The sequence below is a fragment of the Muscardinus avellanarius genome (genome assembly GCF_963383645.1).
Source record: "Muscardinus avellanarius genome assembly, chromosome: 3".
Classification (NCBI taxonomy): Eukaryota; Metazoa; Chordata; class Mammalia; order Rodentia; family Gliridae; genus Muscardinus; species Muscardinus avellanarius.
Genome location: NC_137788.1, coordinates 2323426 through 2344539, shown reverse-complemented (window position 1 = coordinate 2344539; position 21114 = coordinate 2323426). Strand labels below are relative to the sequence as shown.

The following is a 21114-nucleotide window of genomic DNA, read 5'->3' as shown; positions in this document are numbered from 1 at the left end:
CCCCAGTGTGGCCAGGGGGCTTTGGGGGTGCTGCGCCATAGGGCTCAGGGCTCCGGCCCAAGTGGCTGCCTGTGCCAGGGCAGGCTCATATCTGGCAAAGGACTTGTGTTGCATGCCAGGAGGTGTGGCTTGCCTGCACACAATTGTCTTCCTGTGTCAGGGTGCCTGTGTGCGTGTCTGCTCCTAGGGTCTGTGTCCACGGAGCGGGATGGATCTGTGTGTCAGCCCAGGCCCCAGTACGCAGCCAGCCCGGACTGTGGGGAGCTGGGCAGCCTTTATTTGCACTTGTGTACATAGTAGCCAGTGACATATCCCAGGATGAAGATGACCCAGAAGAGAGCCACTCCACCCAGCACCTTCACGGCGATCCCCAGCTTGCCCGTGCACAGCTTCTGGGAGATCCTAGGGGAGACCACCACCGGAACATGAGCCCATCCTGGCCAGGCCACAGGAGGGCCCTGCTCTGGGGAGGACTGCTGGGGAGCGGGGCGGGGTGGGGCAGGAGGAGGGCCTGCGTGCAGGCGGGCCCAGGAGCTTGCCGGAGTGGAGATGCCTGTCCCAGAACCAGCTCAAGGGAAGGCTGGGGCGAGGCTGGCAGAGATGGGTGGGCGTGGGCACCCAGCTGGGCTGCAGAGAAGGCAGCGTCCGCAAGGGCTGACAGCCTCTTGGGCCCTCACCTCCTGCAGCTCGAGGCCTCCTCGGTGCTGGCCACGGGGTCCACGCTGACTTCGTCCCTGCTGCCGCCGTCCCACCTGCTGTAGTGGACGCTGCTCTCCTGGGGCTGCATGCCGGGCGGGGCCGAGGCAGGCGCGGGGATTCAGACTTCACCAGAAAGCACAGCCCCATGGAGGGCTCAGGCACGCTGCTGTGAAGCCGACGAGGGGGGGACATGGGGAAGTGGACTGGTCACATGGGAGGCCAGGCTAAGCAGGAATGCCAGCCCAGAAGGCAGCAGCCCGGCCCAGCCTCAGGAATGCAAGCAGAGCGTTTCCACCCAGAAGGGCTCCCTGGGGCCTCTTTCCCCAGAACCTTATCAGGGGAGGCCACCGGGGATTCATGTGGCCAGATAAAGTCTGCGGGCTGACCTCTTGGGAAGGCTGGCAAGGAAGGGGATGGACAGGGTCGGTGGCTGGTACGGCCAGTCTGGTCCAGGGAGGAGGCCTGGCTGGCCCTGGGCAGCAGCAGCTGTGCCCTCTCCCCTCCCCCAGCCGCTGCCCCGGGAGGGGCCCAGGGGCTCCAGAAGCCGGAGAGGTAGGTGGACGGGCCAGGCCATCTTGCCTCTCCTCCTCCTGGGCTCTGACCCCCTCCCTGCCAGGACCAGATCCATCTTTACTCCCCTGCTGAGCACCGCACCTGGCACCGCAAGGGCAAGTGCTGGGCGCTCGGCCTCCAACCACTGTCTCATCTCTCACCTAAGGGCACAGGGCACCAGGCGCCCCGGACTCCCGGCTCCGGGTGGGAGTCAGCTGTCCCTGCTGCAGAGCCCGTCCCTGGAGGCGGCCAGCCCAGCTGAGGTGGCCGGCCGGCCGGCGGCAGTAGCAGACCCCTCTAGTGGCCGAGCCTTTGCGGGTGCCCCGCTTGGGAAGGCTGCTGGAGCTGGGTAAAGCCACATTAGGGCAGGCTGCTGACCTGTGGGAAGCCCACCCAGAACTCAGGGACCAGGCTGCGAAGTCCCTGCCGCCGAGGACGTGTGTTCCCGTGGGAGCCTGGCTCAGGGCGCCACGCAGGGAGGCCCATGTCACTGCAGTGCGGGTTCCACTCTGAGAGCCAGGCAGAGGGGCTACTGACCACTCCGTCAGCTGCCTGCCCGAGGCTCGCCCCTCCGTCCGGGCGGTAGAATCCCAATCTTGTTTCAGGCAGCAATGTGCTGGCCCCAGATGGCAGTCATGACTGGGCTGATAAGCTTACGCCCGGTCCCGGCTTCTCCGTTTTTCTCTGTGAGCAAAATGCTGTGTGCATCACGGAGGACAGTGGCGCTTTTGTTTCTGTGAAATTAACAGTAGCCACTGACTTCTTGCCTTGGTGTGATGGCTGGAGCTGCGGCAGCCACCCTGCGGCCTACATGTCTATGCAGCGCTGGCCTGGGGAGTGCTGTCCACAGATGCACACTAACTGCCCACCTACCAGTTTCTGGGTACGAGGAGAGTCACCTCAATTTGCTCAAACCTGGGACAGTGGGAATTAGTTATTTGCTGGTGTAGAACATGGGGCTCCCTGGTCATCTGGCTGGACAAAGCCACCAAATTCCAGTGAGGTGCCTGGGGTGGGGGTCAGGAGGCCAGTCTTGGGCACAGCAGAAGGACCCTGAGGGCCTCCCACCGCTCCTGGGAGGTTGGGGGTGCAGAAATCCTGGCACAGTGGCCCCAAAAGTTAGCTGGGTTAGGCCATTCGCCCCAAGGCACCTGTTGCAAGCCCCCACACTTACAAAGGAGAGTCCCGGCGGGGCTGGCGTCTGGGGGGCCGGGAGACAGGCCGGGGCCTGGCCAGTGGCTCCCCCTCCTGGGAGCGGGCAGGGGTCGGAGGCTCAGGTCCAGCTTTCAAGAAATAAAATGATGAACGGTGAAGAGAGGCCTGCGCGTGGCGGGGAGAGCCTGGCCTGGCCGCGACTCTGGGCGCCACCAGGAAGCGGCTGGAGTTCTGGCCTGGCCGAGTTAGGCCCGCTCGGTCCCGGGCAGCCCTCCACACCGCAGCGACCCTCGGGCCGGAGCGGCCGCGGCCTCGGGGGCCCGGAGCTCGCAGCCAGGCCCGCCGCCTCCCTCCTCGGCTGCACGGAAGGCTGCGGCCTCGACCGACCCCTCGAGTCTCACCTGCGACCCGGGCCCGGGCCGCCGCGCTCACTTCAGACGCGTCTCCAGCCCCGCGGGGGGCGGGGCCTGGGCGGGCCTGGGCGGGGCCTGGGCGGAAGGGGGCGGGGATCCAGGCCTGGGGCCTCGGCACCCAGCCCCGGAGGCCAGCTGCCGGCCCCGGGTCTGCAGAGGATGCTGGGTCCTTCCGCAGCCCAGGGGAGCCCAGCGCCCGCGCAGAGGCGGCTCCAGGAGGCCCCCGGGCGCGTCTGAGGTGCCATCTGGGATCTCAGGGAGGCTCATCTCGACCCTCTGCTTGGAAGCGGCCAGCCGGGTGCCCTCCTCCTCCAGCCGCACCTCCTCCTGGCCCTCGCTCGGTGCTCACGGCTGCTGGAGCGAGGATACAGGATTGGAGGAGCAAGAGAAGATGCTGGCGTCGGATCCTTCCTCCACCCTGTGCGTGGCCCAGGGCCTCGACGTAAGAAAGTTACGACCTCGATGTCCAGGAGCTGAGGGATAGAAGGGGTTTCTCCCCGCACCCCACCCCTCGGTCTTCCAAAGCACTGGCCCTGCCCGGCCAGCTGAGAGGTGTCAGGTCTGAGCTGAGGGGTGTGGGCACCCACCCAGCCTCAGACCTCCTTCAGCCTGGCACCTTGCAGAGAACCCCGTGTAGCGTGAGTCCCCCCAGGGAGGAGCAAGGGACGCTGACCTCCCGGAGACTGCGCCGGAATGGGGTGCACCCACGAAGCTTACGGTGCAGAAGAATATAAACCCACAGACAGGGACCGGGAAGGAGGCGTGGCCACAGCAAGGTTTAATTCTGAATCAAGAGGCTGGGTGACTCCCCAGGGCTCCGGCTGGGCCTACTTGGGCGTGACCTTCTTGGACTTGCTGGGCAGGATCTCCGACTGCTGCAGGGGCGGCACTTTGACGCCCTTCTGCCTCAGCTGGTTGTAGTAGTCGCCTCTCTCCGTGATGATCCGCTGGACGAGAAGCACCACGGTGGTCTCCCCGCGCCCCACCGTGTGGCCTTGAAGCCCATCCTCGGCCCGCCCGGGGCCGTCCAGACCCTTCCCTGTGCTCTCCCCCTAAGAGTGGCCGTGACAGTGGTGTGCAGGTAAATATAACAAAAAGCAAGAATCACTCTGCCAGAGGCACTGGCCAGCTGCTGTGGGCAGGGCAGATACTCTGGCCACGGCTGATCTCTCGCTACTGGGGTGAATTCGGGAGGCAGGGGTGGGAGAAGACGCAGGTTGTCGCCTCTGTGGGTCAGCTGAAGCCCACCACCTCAAAGAACCTCCATGAGACAGGCAGCGCGCCCTGCCCCAGGTCACCAGGAGGGATTGCCGCCGCCACTGCCACTCCTGCTGACCACCCCTCTCCTCTTTGGCTAGCAGCAGCCCTGGCTCACCAGCTTCGCGCTGCAGCCACCCCTAGGGATGGTCTGGTACTCTCTGCTGGAGCAGAGAAGAGGGATGGCCCTGGGGCCAGTGGGGGGGGGCACGGTCAGAATGGGAGCAGGATGGCCTGGGATCCAGCCCAGCCCTCCCTCGCCCCAGCTGCAGCCCGTGGGCTCTGCAGACCCGGCCCCATGCAGCTCCGGCGAGCTCTAGTAGGTACCTGTAAGGCGTCCAGGATCTGGTTATCAGAGATCTCGGTGGCCAAGGACTTGATCCCACTGATGCTGAAGGTGGCCTGGATGATCTTATTCCTCAGTCTCTCCAGCTGTGATCAAAGGCCGGGGGAGGGTTTCACTCATCTACCCCAGAAGGCACCTGGCACATTGGTTTACTGTGCCCACCACCGTGTCTAAGTCCTACAGGCCAGGGTTCAGACTGCCCTCCCTTTGTGACTGTAGGGTCCAGAGCTGACCACAGGGGCCACGGGGTCTTCTGAGAGGGAGGGGAGCCAGGCCCCAGCTGGCTGAACACTTCTACATGACAAGTGTCCATCTGTCCCTCATTAAATGGGAAAAGTAAGACTTGCATGTGATTCAAAGAAAAATAGGCCAGACATGGTGGTGAACGCTTGTAATCCCAGTACCTGGGAGACCAAGACAGGGGGTCACAGGTTTGAGGCCAGCCTCAGCAACTCAGAACTTTTGCAATTTAGTGAGACCCTGTTTCTAAATTTAAGAAAATAAAATAGGGCTGAAGGTGTAGCTCAAAGGTAGCATGCCCTTGGGTTCCATCCCCAGTAGAAAGAAAGAAAGAAAGAAAGAAAGAAAGAAAGAAAGAAAGAAAGAAAGAAAAGAAAGAGAAGTACAAGCTGGTGTGGTGGTAAACACCTATAATTCCAGTACTTAGAAGGCTGGGACAGAAGGACTGCAAGTCCAAGGACAGCCTCAGTAACTTAGTGAGACACTCAGCTACTTAGTAAGACCCAACCTGAAAAAGAAATTTCTTAAGGGCTGTTTTAGTTTTTTTCGTGGTACTGGGTATGGAACCCAGGGGAATTCTACCTTTGAGCTACACAGCTATACCTCCAGCCCTATTTTTTATTCTTTATTTTGAAACAGGGTCTCACTAAGTTGCAGAGGGCCTCACTAAGTAGCTGAGGCTGGCCACAAACTGCGATCCTCCTGTCTCAGCCTCTCGAATGTTGGGATTCTAAGTGTGCGCCACCACACCTGGTGTGGTTAATTTTTTAAAATACCAACAAACTTGGCACAGTAACACAAGTAATCCCAGTATCTGGGAGGCTGAAACAGGTGGATCACAGGTATAAGGCCAGCCGCAGCTACTTAGCGAGGTTCTCCATAACTTACTGAGACACTATTTCAAAAACAAAGAATAAGCCAGACATGGTGGCGCACGCGTGTAATCCCAGCATTTGGGAGGATCGCAGTTCCCGGACAGCCTCGGCTACTTAGTGAGGCCCTTAGCAATTCAGTGAGACCCTGTTTCAAAGTAAAGAATAAAAAATAGGGCTGGGGATATAGCTCAGAAATAGAAGGCCCCAGGTTCAATCCCCAGTACCAAGAAAAAAGAGTTAAAAGCTGTGCTTGGCCCTTAGGCCATCCTCTTCCCCAGGGGAGCTTTTATCAACACACCTCTTCTGATCCTAGACACTCCAAAAATCAAGCAAGACAGTCCTGTGAGCACCGTCGGCCCCTGAACTTTGGATTTAATGATCGCTATGGTGACCCCCTTTCCTTGGGCACAAGCTCCTCTGTGGCTGGAGGCATCTGTGCCGCGGACACCGGCCTCTTTTTTTTTTTTTTGGTGGTCCTGGGGATGGAACCCAGGGGCATTCTCTCTCTGAGCTACACTCCCAGCCCTATTTTTATTCTTTATCTTGAAACAGGGTCTCACTGAGCTGCAAAGGGCCTCACTAAGTAGTAGCTGAGGCTGGCCGTGAACTGCAGTCCTCCTGTCTCAGCCTCCCGAATGCTGGGATTGCAAAGCGTGCTCCACCACGCCCGGCTTGATGCCAGCCTTTTTATCCAGGCCCGACAGATGGCTTTCTATTCTTTGCTGCTACAAACATTCTTGCAGGTTGATAGACACCGTGGTCCCCTCCCCAGGGTAAGCTGAGCCCACCGCCCACGAAACACAGAGTAACTTTCAGTCTTGCACCCCACAGGCCCTCAGATGGGCTCCCCAAGTCACAGCCACAAGCTTAGCACCAGCTCGTGGCTGGCCCTCTGTGTCCAGAGACACGTGCAGAAAGGCCCAAGAAAGCCAGGGCCCTGCCTCGCCGAGGAGCCCCGTGTCTTCCATCTTGCCCGTGGGGCAGGCTTAAGTGACCGCAGAAATCTTCCGGCCTCAGCCTTCTGATTGTGGCATCACAGGTGTGCACCACCACGCCCACTTCTTTGCACAACACCCGACTTCTTTGCTTTTTACGCCCATGTGAGTTGGCACAGGCGTGACATACCTTCCCCAGCTGGTGCTTCCCCTGGCACTACTGCTGGCCTGGACGAGGTTTTATAAAAGTGCCCACGGGAGCCAGGCGTGGTGGCGCACGCTTGTAATCCCAGTACTCGGGAGGCTGAGACGGGAGGATCACGCAAGTTCAAAGCCAGTCTCAGATATTTAGTGAGGCTCTCAGCAATTTAGTGAGATCCTGTTTCCAAATAAAGTATAAAATAGGTCTGGGAGTGCAGTCCGGAGGTAGAAGGCCTCTGGGTTGCATCCCCAATACCACAAAAAAAAAAAGAAAAAAAAAAAAAGACTCCCACAGTGAGGGCCTCAGGGACACTGTCTAAGCCAGCTGGGCAGAGCCCACCCAAAAGGGAAAGAGGGCAGAGATGCCTTAGAACCCTGCGTGCTGGGCGTGTGTGGGGGGAGAATGGCGTTTCAAAAGAATGTGTGCAAGCTTCATTCGGAACCCTCAATCAGGACCTGCTCTTCACAGGCTTTCTTCTGGGGCCTGGGGCCCTCTCCAGCAGGTGCACCACCCCCAAGGGTCTGCGCTCACTGCCACCATGGCGTTTGGAGCAGCCCTGCAGGTGAGGTGGCTGTGTGCAGATCCCAGCACCCACCACCTGCGAGCCGGTCTGGGTCCGCAGGCGTGGGGTCCCCCCTGATTCGGCTCCCTTGACTGTAAAGCAGGGGCTATTTCAGAGCGTGTGTGTGTGTGTGTGTGTGTGTGTGTGTGTGTGTGTGTGTGTGACTAGAGATCGAACCCAGGAGCATTCTACCTGAGATACACCCTATGTTATCTTTTAAAATTTTTTCTTTTTTTTTTCTTTTCTGCTGTACTAAGGGTGGAACCCAGGGGCAGTCTAGATCCAAGCTACACCCCCAGCCTTTATTTTTGTTTTTATTTTTTTTAAGTTTATTAAAAGGATAGAAATACAGAAGACAGTTACAGCCTCATGTGCTTCGAAGGAAACCACCCTTTCCTTTATTTTTGAAACAGTGTCTCACTAAGTTGTGGAGGGCTTCACTAAGTAGCTGAACCTGGCCAAGAACCTGGGATCCTCCTGTCTCAGCCTCCCAAGTGCTGGGATTACAAGTGTGCGCCACCACGCCCCGCCCTCGCCATTTCCTGAGCACCAACTCCCTGCTGGTTGCTGGGATGTGAGGAGGACAAGCCAGAGCCGCTGCCCACTCAGTGCGGGGTCTCCCTGGGAGGGTGGGGCAAGGGCAGCGGCCGCAGCTCAGGCCGAGGGGGCTGCGGGGCATACCCTGGACTGCGCGCTCTCCAGGGCCGCGCGGGCCTGCTGCTCTGCCTGCTGGACCATCTCGTTCCTGCTATGTAGATCTTCGTGCAGCTGCTTGTGACGCTGCAGGTGGTTCTGGTCCAGGTCGACCTGCTTCTGCAGCTCACTGACCTTGGTGTTCAGCTCCGCGATGAGAAGGTCCCGCATGGCGAGCTCCTTCTCCATCTCTGACACTCTCTGGGGAAGAGCCAGAGGGCGGAGGAGCCACCGTTGGGCCCAAACTGCTCCTGTGTGGCCCGGCTGCTTGTCCCCCAAAGATGGATGCAACTCGCCCAACCTGACCCAGCATCACCGGAGGCCCTGGGGTGTGTGCGGGGAGCTGCCTGGAGGAAGATGCCCCTGCCTCAGCTTCCAGCCGCTCTACCCTAGCTTGTGACACAGAGCCGGCCCCCGTCAGCATCACCCAGGTCCTCACCTGTCGGAGGACAAGATTGTCCTTCTCGATAAGTCCCATCAGCTCCTGGTGTTTCTTATCTTCCCGGAAGTTGGAGAACTGGAAGGCGGACAGACAGCCTTTCAGACAGGGGTCGGTCTGGGAGGCCCATGCCCAGGCTGAGCCCCGATTCCCTCCCTAAGGCTGTCTAAGGGAAAGTTGCGTGGGGTGTCTGTCTTAGAGCTAGAAGAGATACAGTGCCGAGAATGTTGTGGGTGCTGGACAGAGGCTGGAGTGCTTCCTGATTCCGCAGACCCAAGAAAGCCAAATTCTAAGCCTCTGGAGGGAAGACTGGCCCAGCCCACATCTCAGTTCCTAAAAGCCTCAGAAATGGTGGTTTGGGGGACGTTTCCACGTGGAGGATTCATGGTAACTGTTTTCAAAACTAAGTGCCCCGGACTCATTCCCAGCCTGGAGCTGCCGACAGACTGGACTTGGTCCCAGGAGGGAGAGGCCGCCTGCTTGTGTGGGTGCTGAGCGTGCCCCCTCCTGCCCTGCCCCCACACTGGGCCCAGACCCCAGCACTGAGGTCCTGGCCTCGAGGGAAAGCATCCTTTATTTCCGAGCTGTGGAGGATCCGATAAAACCGAAAGGAATGGATCTGAAGAGACAGCTGTTAGACTCCCTTGTGGGGACACCCTCCACCAGGTCCAGCAGCTCTGCACTGGGGCCAAGTTCTCCACGAGTGGTCCAGACCAAGCCTAGAAGAGGAGCCTGGGGGAGTGGGGTGCTAGACGCTGCAGACAACGGCCGTAATTAATGCTTTCTTCAAGGAAAGAGGGTACCTCTCCCGCAAAGTAGAATACAAGTGCAATTCAGAAAAAAAGAAGCCAGGAACACTGACGTGCACCTGTGATGTCGGTACTGGGGAGGGAGGCAGAGACAGGAGGAGCACAAGTTTGAGGCCAGTTTAGGGAGACTCTGTATCAAAATAAGAAATAAAAAAGGGTTAGGAGTGTAGCTCAGAGGTCGAATGCCACTGCATTCAGTCTGAAGAAGAAAGAGAAGGAAAAGAACCTTCTGAGAACAGAAGCGTGGACACTTAAAATGTAACAAAACGCATGTAATCCCAGCATTTGGGAGGCTGAGACCGGAGGATAGCGGTTCGAGGACAGCCTGGGGTACTACTTAGCGAGGCCCTTTGCAAGTCACTGAGACCCTGTTTCAAAATAAAGAATAACAAATAGGACTGGGGGTGTAGCTCGAAGGTAGAATGCCCCTGGGTCGCATCCCCAGTACTATAAGAATAACATATATGTATATATATAACAGAACTTAAGCTCAATAGGAGGGCTGTTAAGGAAATCCAGGAAGCAATTCAAATAGAGTTGGAGAGCCAGGCGTGGTGGGCACGCTTGTCATCTCAGCATTCGGGAGGCTGAGACAGAGGATGGTGGTTTGCAGACAGCCCCAGCTGCTTAGTGAGGCCTTCACAACTCTGTGAGACCTTGTTTCAAAAATTTTTTTAAAAGGCCGGGCGTGGTGGTGCACACTTGTAAACCTTGTGCTTGGGAGGCTGAGACAGGAGCATCACACAGTTCGAAGTCAGCCTCCGCTACTTAGTGAGGCTCTCAGCAACTTAGTGAGACCCTGTTTCCAAATAAAATATAAAACCAGTCTGGGAGTATAGCCTGGAGATAGAAAGCCCCTGGGTTCCACCCCCAGTACCACCAAAAATAATAATAATAATAATAATAATAATAATAATAAAAAATTTAAAAAGATTAAAAATAGGGCTGGGGGTATAGCTTGGAGGTACAATGCCCCTGTGTTTCATCCCCAGTACCACAAAAGAAAGAAAGAAAGAAAGAAAGAAAGAAAGAAAGAAAGAAAGAAAGGGAAATGGGAGGTAACTGAAAAGAAGAAAGGAGTCTGGAACAGGAGGCCTCGAACCCTAAGGACTGCATGCCGGAGAGGCTTCAGAGAAAACAGCGGAGGAAGTAACAGAGTCACCAAAGCAAGATTCTGGAACAAGAGGCCACGCGTTTCCAGACGGCCATGGATGCCCGGACAGTGGACAAGCACACACATCCATCCCACAGGCACAGCCTCGAGAGGTCTCAGAGCACCGAGGACAAAGATGAGCTCTCAGGGCGTTCCAGAGAGGAAGGAACAAGCCACAAGAACCGTGACCCATGAAACCAGAGCCAGGACGACTTCGCCCCCCCCCCCCCAGGAGGCTAGAGGACAAGGGAGAGGTGGCTTCCAACAGCGAAGGACAGCGTCTTCCCAGCTGGGATTCTAGAGCCAACCACCTTGGTATTGACCTGTAGAACGAGGATATTTGCAGTATTTTACAGGGGAAACAATCCGCCTGGGGATTGTGCTCCACCGCCAGAGAAGAGAGCAAGAGCAGAAGGGTGTGGGGTGCAGGGGCTCACAGCTGTGGACCTGGAACCCTAACATTGTCCTGCAAAAATATTTTTTCGGTTAGGCGTGTACGCCACGAATGTCTGTCCCCGGTGGCATCAGTGCAGCAGGGACCTCATCGAGGTTGTGGCCGGATGCTGCCGGAGGATGGTGGATGAGAAGCGGGAGGGAAACAAGGAGACGCCAGGCGACGTCACCAAAGGCAAGGAAGGACCCAGAGTGTGCAGTGGAAGCAATTCCAAGATATGGAGAGGGATTCTTTAAGAATTTTCTAGAAGAGTAGAAAGCAGTTGCCTTGGGGGAGAGGCCGGTGAGAGGGAGGACAACGGGGAACTAGAAATTTGATTCTGTAAGCAATGTGCCTGGGTGACTTGGATTAAAACAAAAACTAAAAGCCAGGTATGGTGCCACAGGCCTGTAATCCCAGTGCTTAGGAAGCAGAAACAGGAGGATCACAGGTTCGAGGCCAGCCTCAGCAACCTAGTGAGGCTCTCAGTAACCTCACAAGACCCTGTTTTGAAATAAAATAAAAAGGCCTGAGGGTGTAGCTCAGAGGTAGAATGCCCCCGGGGTTCAATCCCCAGTGCCACACACACACACACACACACACAGAGAGAGAGAGAGAGAGAGAGAGAGAGAGAGAGAACAGCCTAAAACCACTTAACCAAAGCAGGAATGTGTTTGGTAGGGTAACACCTTCTCTGGACAAGGATTGGACTCAGGGGCTGGGAGATGCTCCTGAAGTGGTCCAGGGCATCACACTGCAGGAGAGAGGGACGCATGCTCTGGGCTGAGGACAGAGGGCCTTGGCTGGCTCTGCAGCCCTAAACTGGATAGGAAGCCCGGCCCTGCTGCCCTCAGCCTCGTGCTCCTGGCCCAGCTGCTCAGATGCCCTGCGTGAGGAGTCTCCATCAGGAGGATGGACGAGCCGCGCTCCTGAGCGGAGCCCAGCGGCGGTACTGAGCATGCGCGCATCCACCTTGGTACTGAGCATGCGCACGGCCACCTTTTCGGACATGGCCTGCAGCTGCTGCTTTCGGCCCTGGAGCTCCTTCCGCAACCTCTCGTTCTCGGTGTTGACCTTTCGCAGCTGGGACTCTTGGAAATCCACCTGGCGTTGTAAGGACGTAATGGTGCCTGGCAAACAGAGATGGAAGAAGGGCAGAAGGAAGAGGGGGATGCTCTGCCCTCCTGGGGCCGCCCGGCACTGCCGCCCGTCCTACCTGTAGCCAGGGAGTATTTGGTCCTGGTGATGTCCAGCTCACTCTGAAACTCCATAAGCATGTGCTCATACTCCTCCAGCTGGGCCATCAGCTCCTCCTCGAAGGACTCGGTCAGGGAGAACGCCTTCCTCTGGGGGGCCTCCTCCTCCTCACGGAGCTCCCAGTCCTCCTCGTCGTCCTCCTCCTGCTCCTCCTCCCCTTCCTCCTCCTCTTCCTCCTCCGCAGCCCTCTGTGCTTCCCTTTCCCACGGCTTGGCGCCATCCTCCCGCAGAGGCTCCGCGGTTCCCGTGCTGCTCTTGCCCTTGGCTCTGCGGTCCACAGCGGCCTCCGGCTCCTGGCCGCGGCCCTTGGGCTCCCTGCCTCGGCTGTCCTCCTCCACACCGCCCTGCTCCCGCGGCTGCTCCTTGCTGCCCTCTACCATGGTGTATTCCTCTTGCATCTGCAGGAGGGCAGCGAAGTAGGCTGGGTAGGGCATCCCCAAGGCTGGGTGGGGGAGGGGTAACTTGGAGCCACCTCTTCCCAGCTGCTATGGAGTCCGGGAGGCGGGGCACGCCCACCAGGCTCCGTGTTCTCCTGTGTCCCGAGGGCACCACATGGAGCCTCCTGCACTCGCACTTCAGGGCCGGCCAGCCCGGTCAGGGACACCATGCCTGGTCTCCTTAGCCTGAGTGACCGGGCAGCCCTGGAGGAGCCCCGGCTGCTGTGCCGGCCAGCTCCGCACCTGCACCCAGCGCCGCAGCTCCTCCTCGTCCTTGTAGATGGTCTTCAGGATGCTCAGCCTCCCCAGCCTCAGCGTGGCCTCTGAGGCCCGATCCTGCAAGAAGTCGCCGTGAGCCCCTGGCTGATCGCCGCTCCCCCTGGCAGCATCCCCAGGCGCGCCGCCCATGCCTGTCTCCCTGGAAGACGCAGCAGCCTCTCCAAATCCAGGCAGGGACCCAGGGAAAGACAAGGGGAGCAGTGGGTCAGCAGAGCGGGGCAGCAATGGGCAGAGGGCAGCCCGGGGTTGGGGGGGTGTCAGGGCCCTGGGCCCCCACCAGGACAGCCCCAGCGTGTGCACTGGAGGCCTGGAGGGGCCAGCGGCAGACAAGCACACCTGACTCATCACCGCCCGGACACGGGGCACACCTCTCAGCCCTGGGGTGGGGATGGAGGGCCCGCCAGCGCCCGCACTGCCTGCCTGACTCTCCTCTCCTCTAGTTCTTGTTCCTTTTCCTCTTCAGTACTGGGAGTGGAACCTCTGAGCTACACCCCAGACCCGAGTATTTTGAAAGAGTCGCTTCATAGCTGAGGCTGGCCGGAAACCTGTGATCCTGTCTGGGCCTCCCAAGTACTGGGATTACAGGTATGCACCACCACGCCCGGCTTGGGCAGCTCTCTCTTGAGGTGTCCCGGGATTTGTCTATGGTGTGAGGCCCCCTCCGGCCCCCACTACATGTCACTCCCATCATACACTCAGGCTGTGTCCTCAGGTATGAAAGAAATCAAGTCTTTGAAAGATCAGGGGAAGCCAGCCGTGGTGGCGCACACTTGTAATCCCAGTGCTTGGGAGGCTGAGACAGGAGGATTGCAGGTTATGCGGACAGCCTCAGCTACTTAGCGAGGTCTCTGCAACTTAGTGAGACCCTGTTTCAAAATAAAGGATAAAAAAAAACAGGGAGCCGGGTGTGGTGGCACACGCTTGTAACCCCAGCATTTGGGAGGCTGAAACAGGAAGATCACAGGTTCATGGCCAGACTCAACTACTTAGCGAGGCCCTTTGCAACTCAGTGAGACCCTGTTTCAAATAAAGAATAAAACATAGGGCTGGGGGTGCAGCTCGGAGGTAGAATGCCCCTGGGTTCTATTCCCAGTACTGAAAAAAAAATAGGGCTATGGGGGAGGTATAGTGTCCTGGGTTCAACCCCCAGTACTGCACAAAAAAGAAAAGAAAAGAAAAAAGAAAGGAAAAGAAAAGAAGAGAAAAGAAGGAAGGAAGGAAAGGTCAGGGGTTGCCCCAAGCACTGCTAGTGGTCCAGTGTCTTCATCCCTGTCCCCATTGGTACGGACACCAAGGCCAAGTCTGAGTCTTCCAAAACCAGAAAAAGGGGAGGAGTCTGCATTCACAGCCAGGTCAGGGTAATCCAAGCTGCACAGCCTGGGGCGCCACAGCACAGCCAGCGACCTGTCATTGCCTGGGTCCCCCACCTGGACTTGGAGAGGCTGCTGCCCCCTCCGGGAGGACACATACAGGCGGTGCACCACCGTACAGGGGCCTCCCATCCTCCAGATTCCAGAGACCTCGGCCCTCATGGGATGGGTAGAAACTGCCCCCAAAAGTACCCCCGACTGACCGAGGCCAAAGCGGTGTGGAGCAAAGCGTAGGTATCTGTGCCCATCACCAGCGCGCTCTCCCTTCCCTGCTCCTGCCCGGCTCTCCTCTGGACTCTGACCCCACTGATCAGAGCCCTGAGACCTAGCCCGTGCTCCTGGGTGGGCCTGGGAATGCTCCAGCAGGCCTGGGGCTTGCCAGGAAGCCTGCAGTTCACCAGCAGGCTGGGCACGCTGGGAGCAGGGCCCCACAATCTCCTGGGCTACATCTTGGGGCTGCCTGGCTAAGCCCCGCCTGCAGGCGGCTCACCTTCCTGGAGGAGGTCAGGGATGCCTCTCGGACTTTGCTTCTGAGGAGACATTTCACCTGCTTCTTCAGGGCCTCCCTCTCCTTCTGGAGCGCCAGAATCTCCTGGTCTTTCTTCTGAAGCTGTGTCTCCAGCTGAGAGAGGCGCTGGACTTCCTTTCCCAGCACCAGCAGGGAGTGATCCTGGGCAGAGAAGCAGAGCCAGCTCCATGGGCCAGGAGCCACGCAGACTCTTCCCTCTATGCACCCCAACTGCAGCCCACCTGTAGGGCAGCAGCTCCTAGCCCAGGAGGAGACGGCCCTGGCACCCCCAAGTCCTGAGACCAAGATGGGGAGCCCTGTATTGCAGCCGTGACCTGTGGTCCCATTAGCTTGGGCTTAGGAGCAGATCCTAAATCCTATCCGAGGAGATTGGTGGCAGCTTCCCTTTTTGCCTGGCTCCTGGTCATCCGACCCCACTGTAATGCAGGATGCCAGTTTTCCCTGGGCCCCTACACTTAACCAGCAACACCCTCCAAAAGACACCCCTCTAGGGGCTTCTCAGGAAGCCCCTCAAACTTCCATTCTCACAATCCCTACTCCTAGCCGGGCGTGGTGGCGCACGACTGTAATCCCAGTTCGTGGCCGGCCTCAGCTTCTTAGTGAAGCCCTCCGCAACTTAGTGAGACCCTGTTTCAAAATAAAAAATAAAAGCCGGGCCTGGTGGTGCACATTTGTATTCCCCGCACTCGGGAGGCTGAGACAGGAGGATCGCGCAGGTTCGAAGCCAAGCCTTTGCTACTTAGTGAGGCTCTCAGCAACTTAGTGAGACCCTGTTTCCAAAAAATATATAAAATAGGTCTGGGAGTATAGTCCAGAGGTAGAAAGCCCCGTACTACCAAAAATAAATAAGAAAGAAAGAAAAGAAAAATGGGGCTGGGGACATAGCTTGCAGGTAGCTTGCAGTATTTGCAGTACTGAGTTCAATCCCCAGTACTGGAAAAAAAAAAAAACTCCTTTAGTTCTTCAGAATTGAAGACAAAAACTGGGCATTGTAGTGCCTGTAATCCAAGTTCTTGGGAACCGAGACTGGAGGGTCACAGGTTTGAGGCCAGTCTCAACAATTTAGTGAGATCCTTAGTAACTTAGCAAGACCCTGTCTCAAAATAATAATAATAATAATAATAATAATAATAATAATAATAATAAGAAGAAGAAGAAGAAGAAGAAGAAGAAGATAGAGCTGGGGGTAGTGCAAAGATAGAATGATCCTGGGTTTAATCCCCAGTACAAAAAAATTAAAAATTAAAACAAAAATAAAGATGTCTTTAGGAAAACAGAGAGTCTGTTGTCAATAGCTTTGAACTAAGAGGGAAAAAAAAATTCTTCAGGCAGGAGGAAAATGTCCCCAGACAGAATATTATGGAAGGCAACATAACTAAAACTCCTTCTAATGTTTGGAAATAGTGTTGGGCTTCTATACAGTTTATGGCCAAAGAAGAAATTCTTATACAGTTTATGGCCAAAGAAGAAATAAATTAGAAAACTCTTTGAACTAAATGATTTGAACATTTGAACATATCAAAACTCATGAGATGCTGACAGGCATGTAGTCACCCCACTACTTGGGAGGGTGAGACCAGAGGGTTGCAGGTTCAAGGCCAGCCTCAGCAATTTAGCGGAAGTCCCTCAACAGCTTAGTGAGACTGTTTCAAAATTTAAAAAAATAAAAATAAAAATAGGGCTGGGGGGTATACTCAGAAGTAGAATGTTTCTGGGTTCACCTCTAGTACCCTATTTTATGTTTTGGAAACAGGATCTCACTAAGTTACTGAGTCTGGCCTCAAACCTGCATTCCTCCGGTCTCAGCCTCCCAAGTACTGGGTGGGATTGCAGGCTTGTGCCACCACAGCAGGCTGAGGCATTATAGGTATACATCTTAACGGGGTACAAGATGGTGGAGGCATACGCGCACACATCACTCACTCAGCCCTTCCCCAATTCCCACCCCGTCCCCCCTCCCTCCTTCTCATGTTCGGCCGGCTGATTGACTCTGATATGTTTGTCAATGAACGTCTTGTGCATTAGGGAAGGTCCCTCGTCCCCTCCCACCCCCCTCAGGTCGCTTTATTTGCTCAACTACGGCTCCTCCTTCTGCAGCTAGAGTTTCTCATGTGACCCTTTTTCTCCCGAGCTTCTGCACGTGAGTGAGAGCATCTGATTTTTTAGTTTGACCGATTAATCTCACTTGGCATGATTTTCTCCAGTTTCCCCGCAGATGATGTAAGATCCTACAGAAATCTCTAGGTCTCTAACTGGCACGTCCTTAAACCCATTTCTGTGTCATTTGTCCAAGAACTCCACGTGTCCTGTGATGAGGTCCCCCTCTCTGGAATTCCTCAGCCTCCCCGGGTGACAGTTTGGGACCATATCTGGGGCCTGCCTGCCCCAGCTAGTCAACAAGAGTCCCCGCTGGGAGGCAGGGCATGGGCCAGCAGGGCGGCGCTCCTACCTTCTCATGGATGACCGAGATGTACCAGGGAAGCCTCTTCAGGGAGCTCTGGACCGCGACGGGGCTGCTGGCGACAGGACTCAGGACCTCGGGTTCACTCTCCTTCCGCAGGTAGCTGAGCTCACAGGCACTTTTACTGAACGGAATGAGGCTCCCTGTCGAGGAAGCAGAGGACAAGCGGGGCTCGGACCCTTCCCTGGGGAGCTGCTCGGCTGCCTTCTGTGACAACATCCATCCTTCAAGACCTCCCCGGAGACCCGCATCTGCCCCGTGGGCTCCATCTCTCCCTCCTAACTCTTGCCAATCTAAAGATTTCGCCAAAGCCGGGCACGGTGGCGCACACTCGTAATCCCAGTACGTGGGAGGCTGAAACAGGAGGAGCCAGCAGGTTCATAGTGAGCCTCGGGTACTTAGGCCCTTCGCAACTCTGAAGACCCTGTTTCAAAATAAAGAATAAAGCCGGACGTGGTGGCGCACGCTTGTAATCCCAGCGCTTGGGAGGCTGAGACAGGAGGATCGCACAGGTTCGAAGCCAGCCTCAGTTACTTAGTGAGGCTCTCAGCAACTTAGTGAGACCCTGTTTCCAAATAAAATATAAAATAGGTCTGGGAGTATAGCCCGGAGGTAGAAAGCCTCTGGGTTCCAACCCCAGTACCACCAAAAACAAAAACAAAATCAAAATAAAGAATAAAAATTAGGGCTGGGGGTGTGTAGCTGTCCATGGGGCATACACAGGTAGAATGCCCTTGGGCTCCATCCCCAGTACCTAAAGAAAAAAGAAAAAGATTTCACCACTGTTGCATGTCACCCTCTCACCGGAAGTGCACAGGGATGCCGTGGGCTGAGAATGCCACACACCCCACACCGTCCTAGCGGTGTGCTGAGGTGCTCCCAGGGTAGGGGAGCCTGGGAATTGGGACAGAAGGGTCCCCAGGATCTGCCCCTGAGTGCCCCATGGCCTGTCACCTCCTGGATTCTCCACCTCGCATGCTCCAAGGGAGCTACAGGACAGGCCATAGGTTTCCTCAGATTAAAACAAAGGGGGCTGTGTGCATCTTAGCATCGATTTCATCTTTTGGTCAAAGCGAGCCTGTCTCTGCTCGAGGAAGGCAATTCCCTGGGCCACTCAGGAAGGGGCAGAGGGCCAGGGTGGGGGACAGACTCTTCAACTGCAGTTCAGCCAAGCCCATCTCCGTGAAGGCAGAGCTGTCCTACAAAACTGGACCTGGGTGGCTGTCTCTGAGAGTCCCTGTGCCCCAGGTGGCCCTGGGCGGAGTTCCATGGGGCATGGGCACTTTTCGGGAGGGAGGGAGCAGGCCGTGTGTCCAGGCCTGGCGGTGCAGGCAGGGGTCTGGGCCTCCTTACTGTCCACACAGGTGTCCAAGCCCCGCCTGCCCATGAGCCGGTCCTCGGTCATCATCCAGGTCTCAGGGCTGAGGCACACCTCCATGGAGGCTGGACCTGCAGGAGTGGAAGGGTAGCAGGTGGTGACTGAGAAGGTGTCCTCTTCCCAAGAGCTCCAGGGCAGGGACTTGAGTGTCCCGTAGTGTCCTCACGAAACACTGGGCGGGGTAAAGGCGGCTCCCGATGGATGGTAGGATTGAACGGTGGGCTAGACCAACCAAAGCACGGGTCCTGCCTTTTGCCAGCGAGGTGGGTCACCTGCGCAGACCGACGACAGTGCCCAGAAGGTGGATGCAGACCCCACACCCAGGATGCCGCATGGCCTCAGCCCCGAGCAACTCATGGATCCTCTCGCTGACCAGGCGGAGCGTGAAGCCCAGAAAACTGGGAGCTGCCTTGGCCCGGCTACCAGCTGAGATCAAGGGCAGGAGCCCCGGCAGAGCCTCCAGGTCACCATCTCCAAGGATGATATGGGGGGGCACAGGCTCGGTGTGTGGGGGCGCGGGTGCTGGGGGGAACCTCGGCTGAGACCACAGAGCTTAGCTGACTTCTCTAGCCCCTGGTCTGCAGCAGAACAAGGACCTAGACAAGATGCTTGCTGGGGCTCCTCTGGGGAGTTTGCGCCTATACTCTGGTCTTAGGTGCCTCTCTCCTGAAGCTTCTACACCTCCACCCATCCCCTATCCCGCCTGTCCCTCCTTTCCAGCAGGCCAGCCCCCTGTCAGCCACAGCTGGGGTGCCTCGTATGCGGTGCCTTTCTGAAGCGGTGGCTCTGGGCAGGTGCGTTCCACCAGAGGCCCTGGGCAGGGGCTCTTACCCAGCTGGGCCATGGACGTGGATCTGGTGTTAAACTGGGGGCAGCCAGGTCGCATGAGGAACACCTTTCTCAGCTCCTCTATCTCAGGCATGAAGCCGGTGGGGCTGGGGATGCTGCTGAGTTCATTCTGGGAGAATGGGAGAAAAGAGACAGTCGCTGAGAGCAGGCCCAGGAGGAGGCTGCCCATGGTCCCCTGCAGGGGCCCAGCTGGAGCCATGCAAACTGGAAACTGCCCTTGGTGCCCTCGGAGCCACCCGGAGGGAGCCCCCAAGCCTGTCGCCCCCAGTGCAGGCTCTCCACACAGGGTGGGGGCCATGGACTCGGCCGCGGGGCTCCCCTGCTCCTGTCCTCTACTCCCCCTCCAACCTGCTTTTCTTCCTCTTCCTTACTCTTCTCTCTCTCTCTCTCTCTCTCTCTCTCTCTCTCTCTCTCTCTCTCTGCTGTACTGGGGATGGAACCCATGGGCATTCTACCTCCAAGCTACACCCCTATCCCTATTTTCTTTTATTCTTTATTTTGAAACAGGGGCTCACTGAGTTGCAAAGGGCCTATGTAGCTGAGGCTGTCCGCGAACCGCCATCCTCCTGTCTCAGCCTCCTGAATGCTGGAATTGCAAATTGTGCTTCTTTGACGGCCCAGCACCTGCCCGTGGAAACCCGCCACCCAAGCATATCGAGCACTCTAGGGGCCCAGGGCTCCCCCGGGCTCTCGGCAGGTGGGAGGAGCAGGTGGGCTGGCGTCCTGCGGGGACCTACCATCCTCCTGTAGTAGCGGCTGATGGCCTGGAAGGGTTTGCTGAGGCTGTGCTGCTTCCGGTACTGTTTCCACCCTGGGTTCTGGGTGTCTCGGCTGGACACCCTCTGGAGGATCATCAGGCCCCTGGCGATGGGGTGGGTCGACAAACTCTGCCTTTCAGACATGCTGAATTTCTTGGGTAACATTGGGAAGGTAGGAAGGAGCCCCCGAGGTTGGCCCCGGAGTGAGGATGCAAGCCGCTGCTCCTAGGGACCCCTCCTCAGTCTAGCTCAGGGTGTGGAGGGGAATCTGACTGTGGGCAAGGACCTGTGGGCTCCTACAGGCCGGAGAAGACCAGCTTCCAAAGCTCCCGTCCCAAGGGACCCTGGGAGCCGAGTGTGGCATCACAGATGTCTCCATAGAAACAGGGCATGTCACTCTCGCCTCCCTTTTCTGCAATTAGGAAAAGGACCTGGGAAGGGGCACCCTGGGGCTCTGCCACCACCTCCAGGATGCCCTGGGTGGAGACTGGCCGAAGCTGGCAGCTGCCACCCCACCTCAGAACTTGTTTTCTCAACAGTCAGCATCTGTTTTTTACTTTATTTAAAATCTGACGCTGCATCACTGGCTCTGTTGTGAAAATATTAAGGTCCTTGGAGGAAATCAGCTTTTAGTGAGGCCCTCTACAACTTAGTGAGACTCTGTTTCTAACACCTGGAGATTTATTTATCTCCTCTCCTCTCCTCTCCTCTCCTCTCCTCTCCTCTCCTCTCCTCTCCTCTCCTCTCCTCTCCTCTCCTCTCCTCTTCTCTCTCTCTCTCTCTCTCTCTCTCTCTCTCTCTCTCTCTCTTTTTCAGTACTGGGGATGGAACCCAGGGGCATTCTACCTCCAAGCTACACTCCCAGCCCTATTTTTTATTCTTTATTTTGAAACAGGGTCTCACTGAGTTGCAAAGGGCCTCACTAAGTAGCTGCGGCTGTCTGCGAACAGCGATCCTCCGGTCTCAGCCTCCCAAGTATTGGGATTACAAGTGTGTGCCACCACGCCTGGCTCATACCCTAGTTTTTTAAAAA

At 57.0% G+C, this 21114-nt stretch overlaps 2 protein-coding genes across 2 annotated transcripts; both read right to left on the bottom strand.

The window, feature by feature from the left end:
- Positions 1 to 275: 275 nt before the first annotated feature.
- SMIM1 (small integral membrane protein 1 (Vel blood group)) lies at positions 276 to 787 on the bottom strand (the record flags this gene model as incomplete). The annotated part of the gene is made up of 2 exons (XM_080690895.1): positions 276 to 402; positions 678 to 787. 2 exons carry the CDS (start codon positions 785 to 787, stop codon positions 276 to 278), a joined length of 237 nt encoding a protein of 78 aa, XP_080547021.1.
- A 2859-nt stretch (positions 788 to 3646) lies between these two features.
- Positions 3647 to 20225, bottom strand: CCDC27 (coiled-coil domain containing 27; the record flags this gene model as incomplete). Its single annotated transcript, XM_080692722.1, has 14 exons — positions 3647 to 3766; positions 4404 to 4508; positions 7918 to 8130; positions 8369 to 8446; positions 11763 to 11893; positions 11980 to 12167; positions 12228 to 12418; positions 12701 to 12793; positions 14597 to 14776; positions 17085 to 17239; positions 18450 to 18545; positions 18757 to 18996; positions 19306 to 19432; positions 20061 to 20225. 14 exons carry the CDS (start codon positions 20223 to 20225, stop codon positions 3647 to 3649), a joined length of 2082 nt encoding a protein of 693 aa, XP_080548848.1.
- Positions 20226 to 21114: the final 889 nt, after the last annotated feature.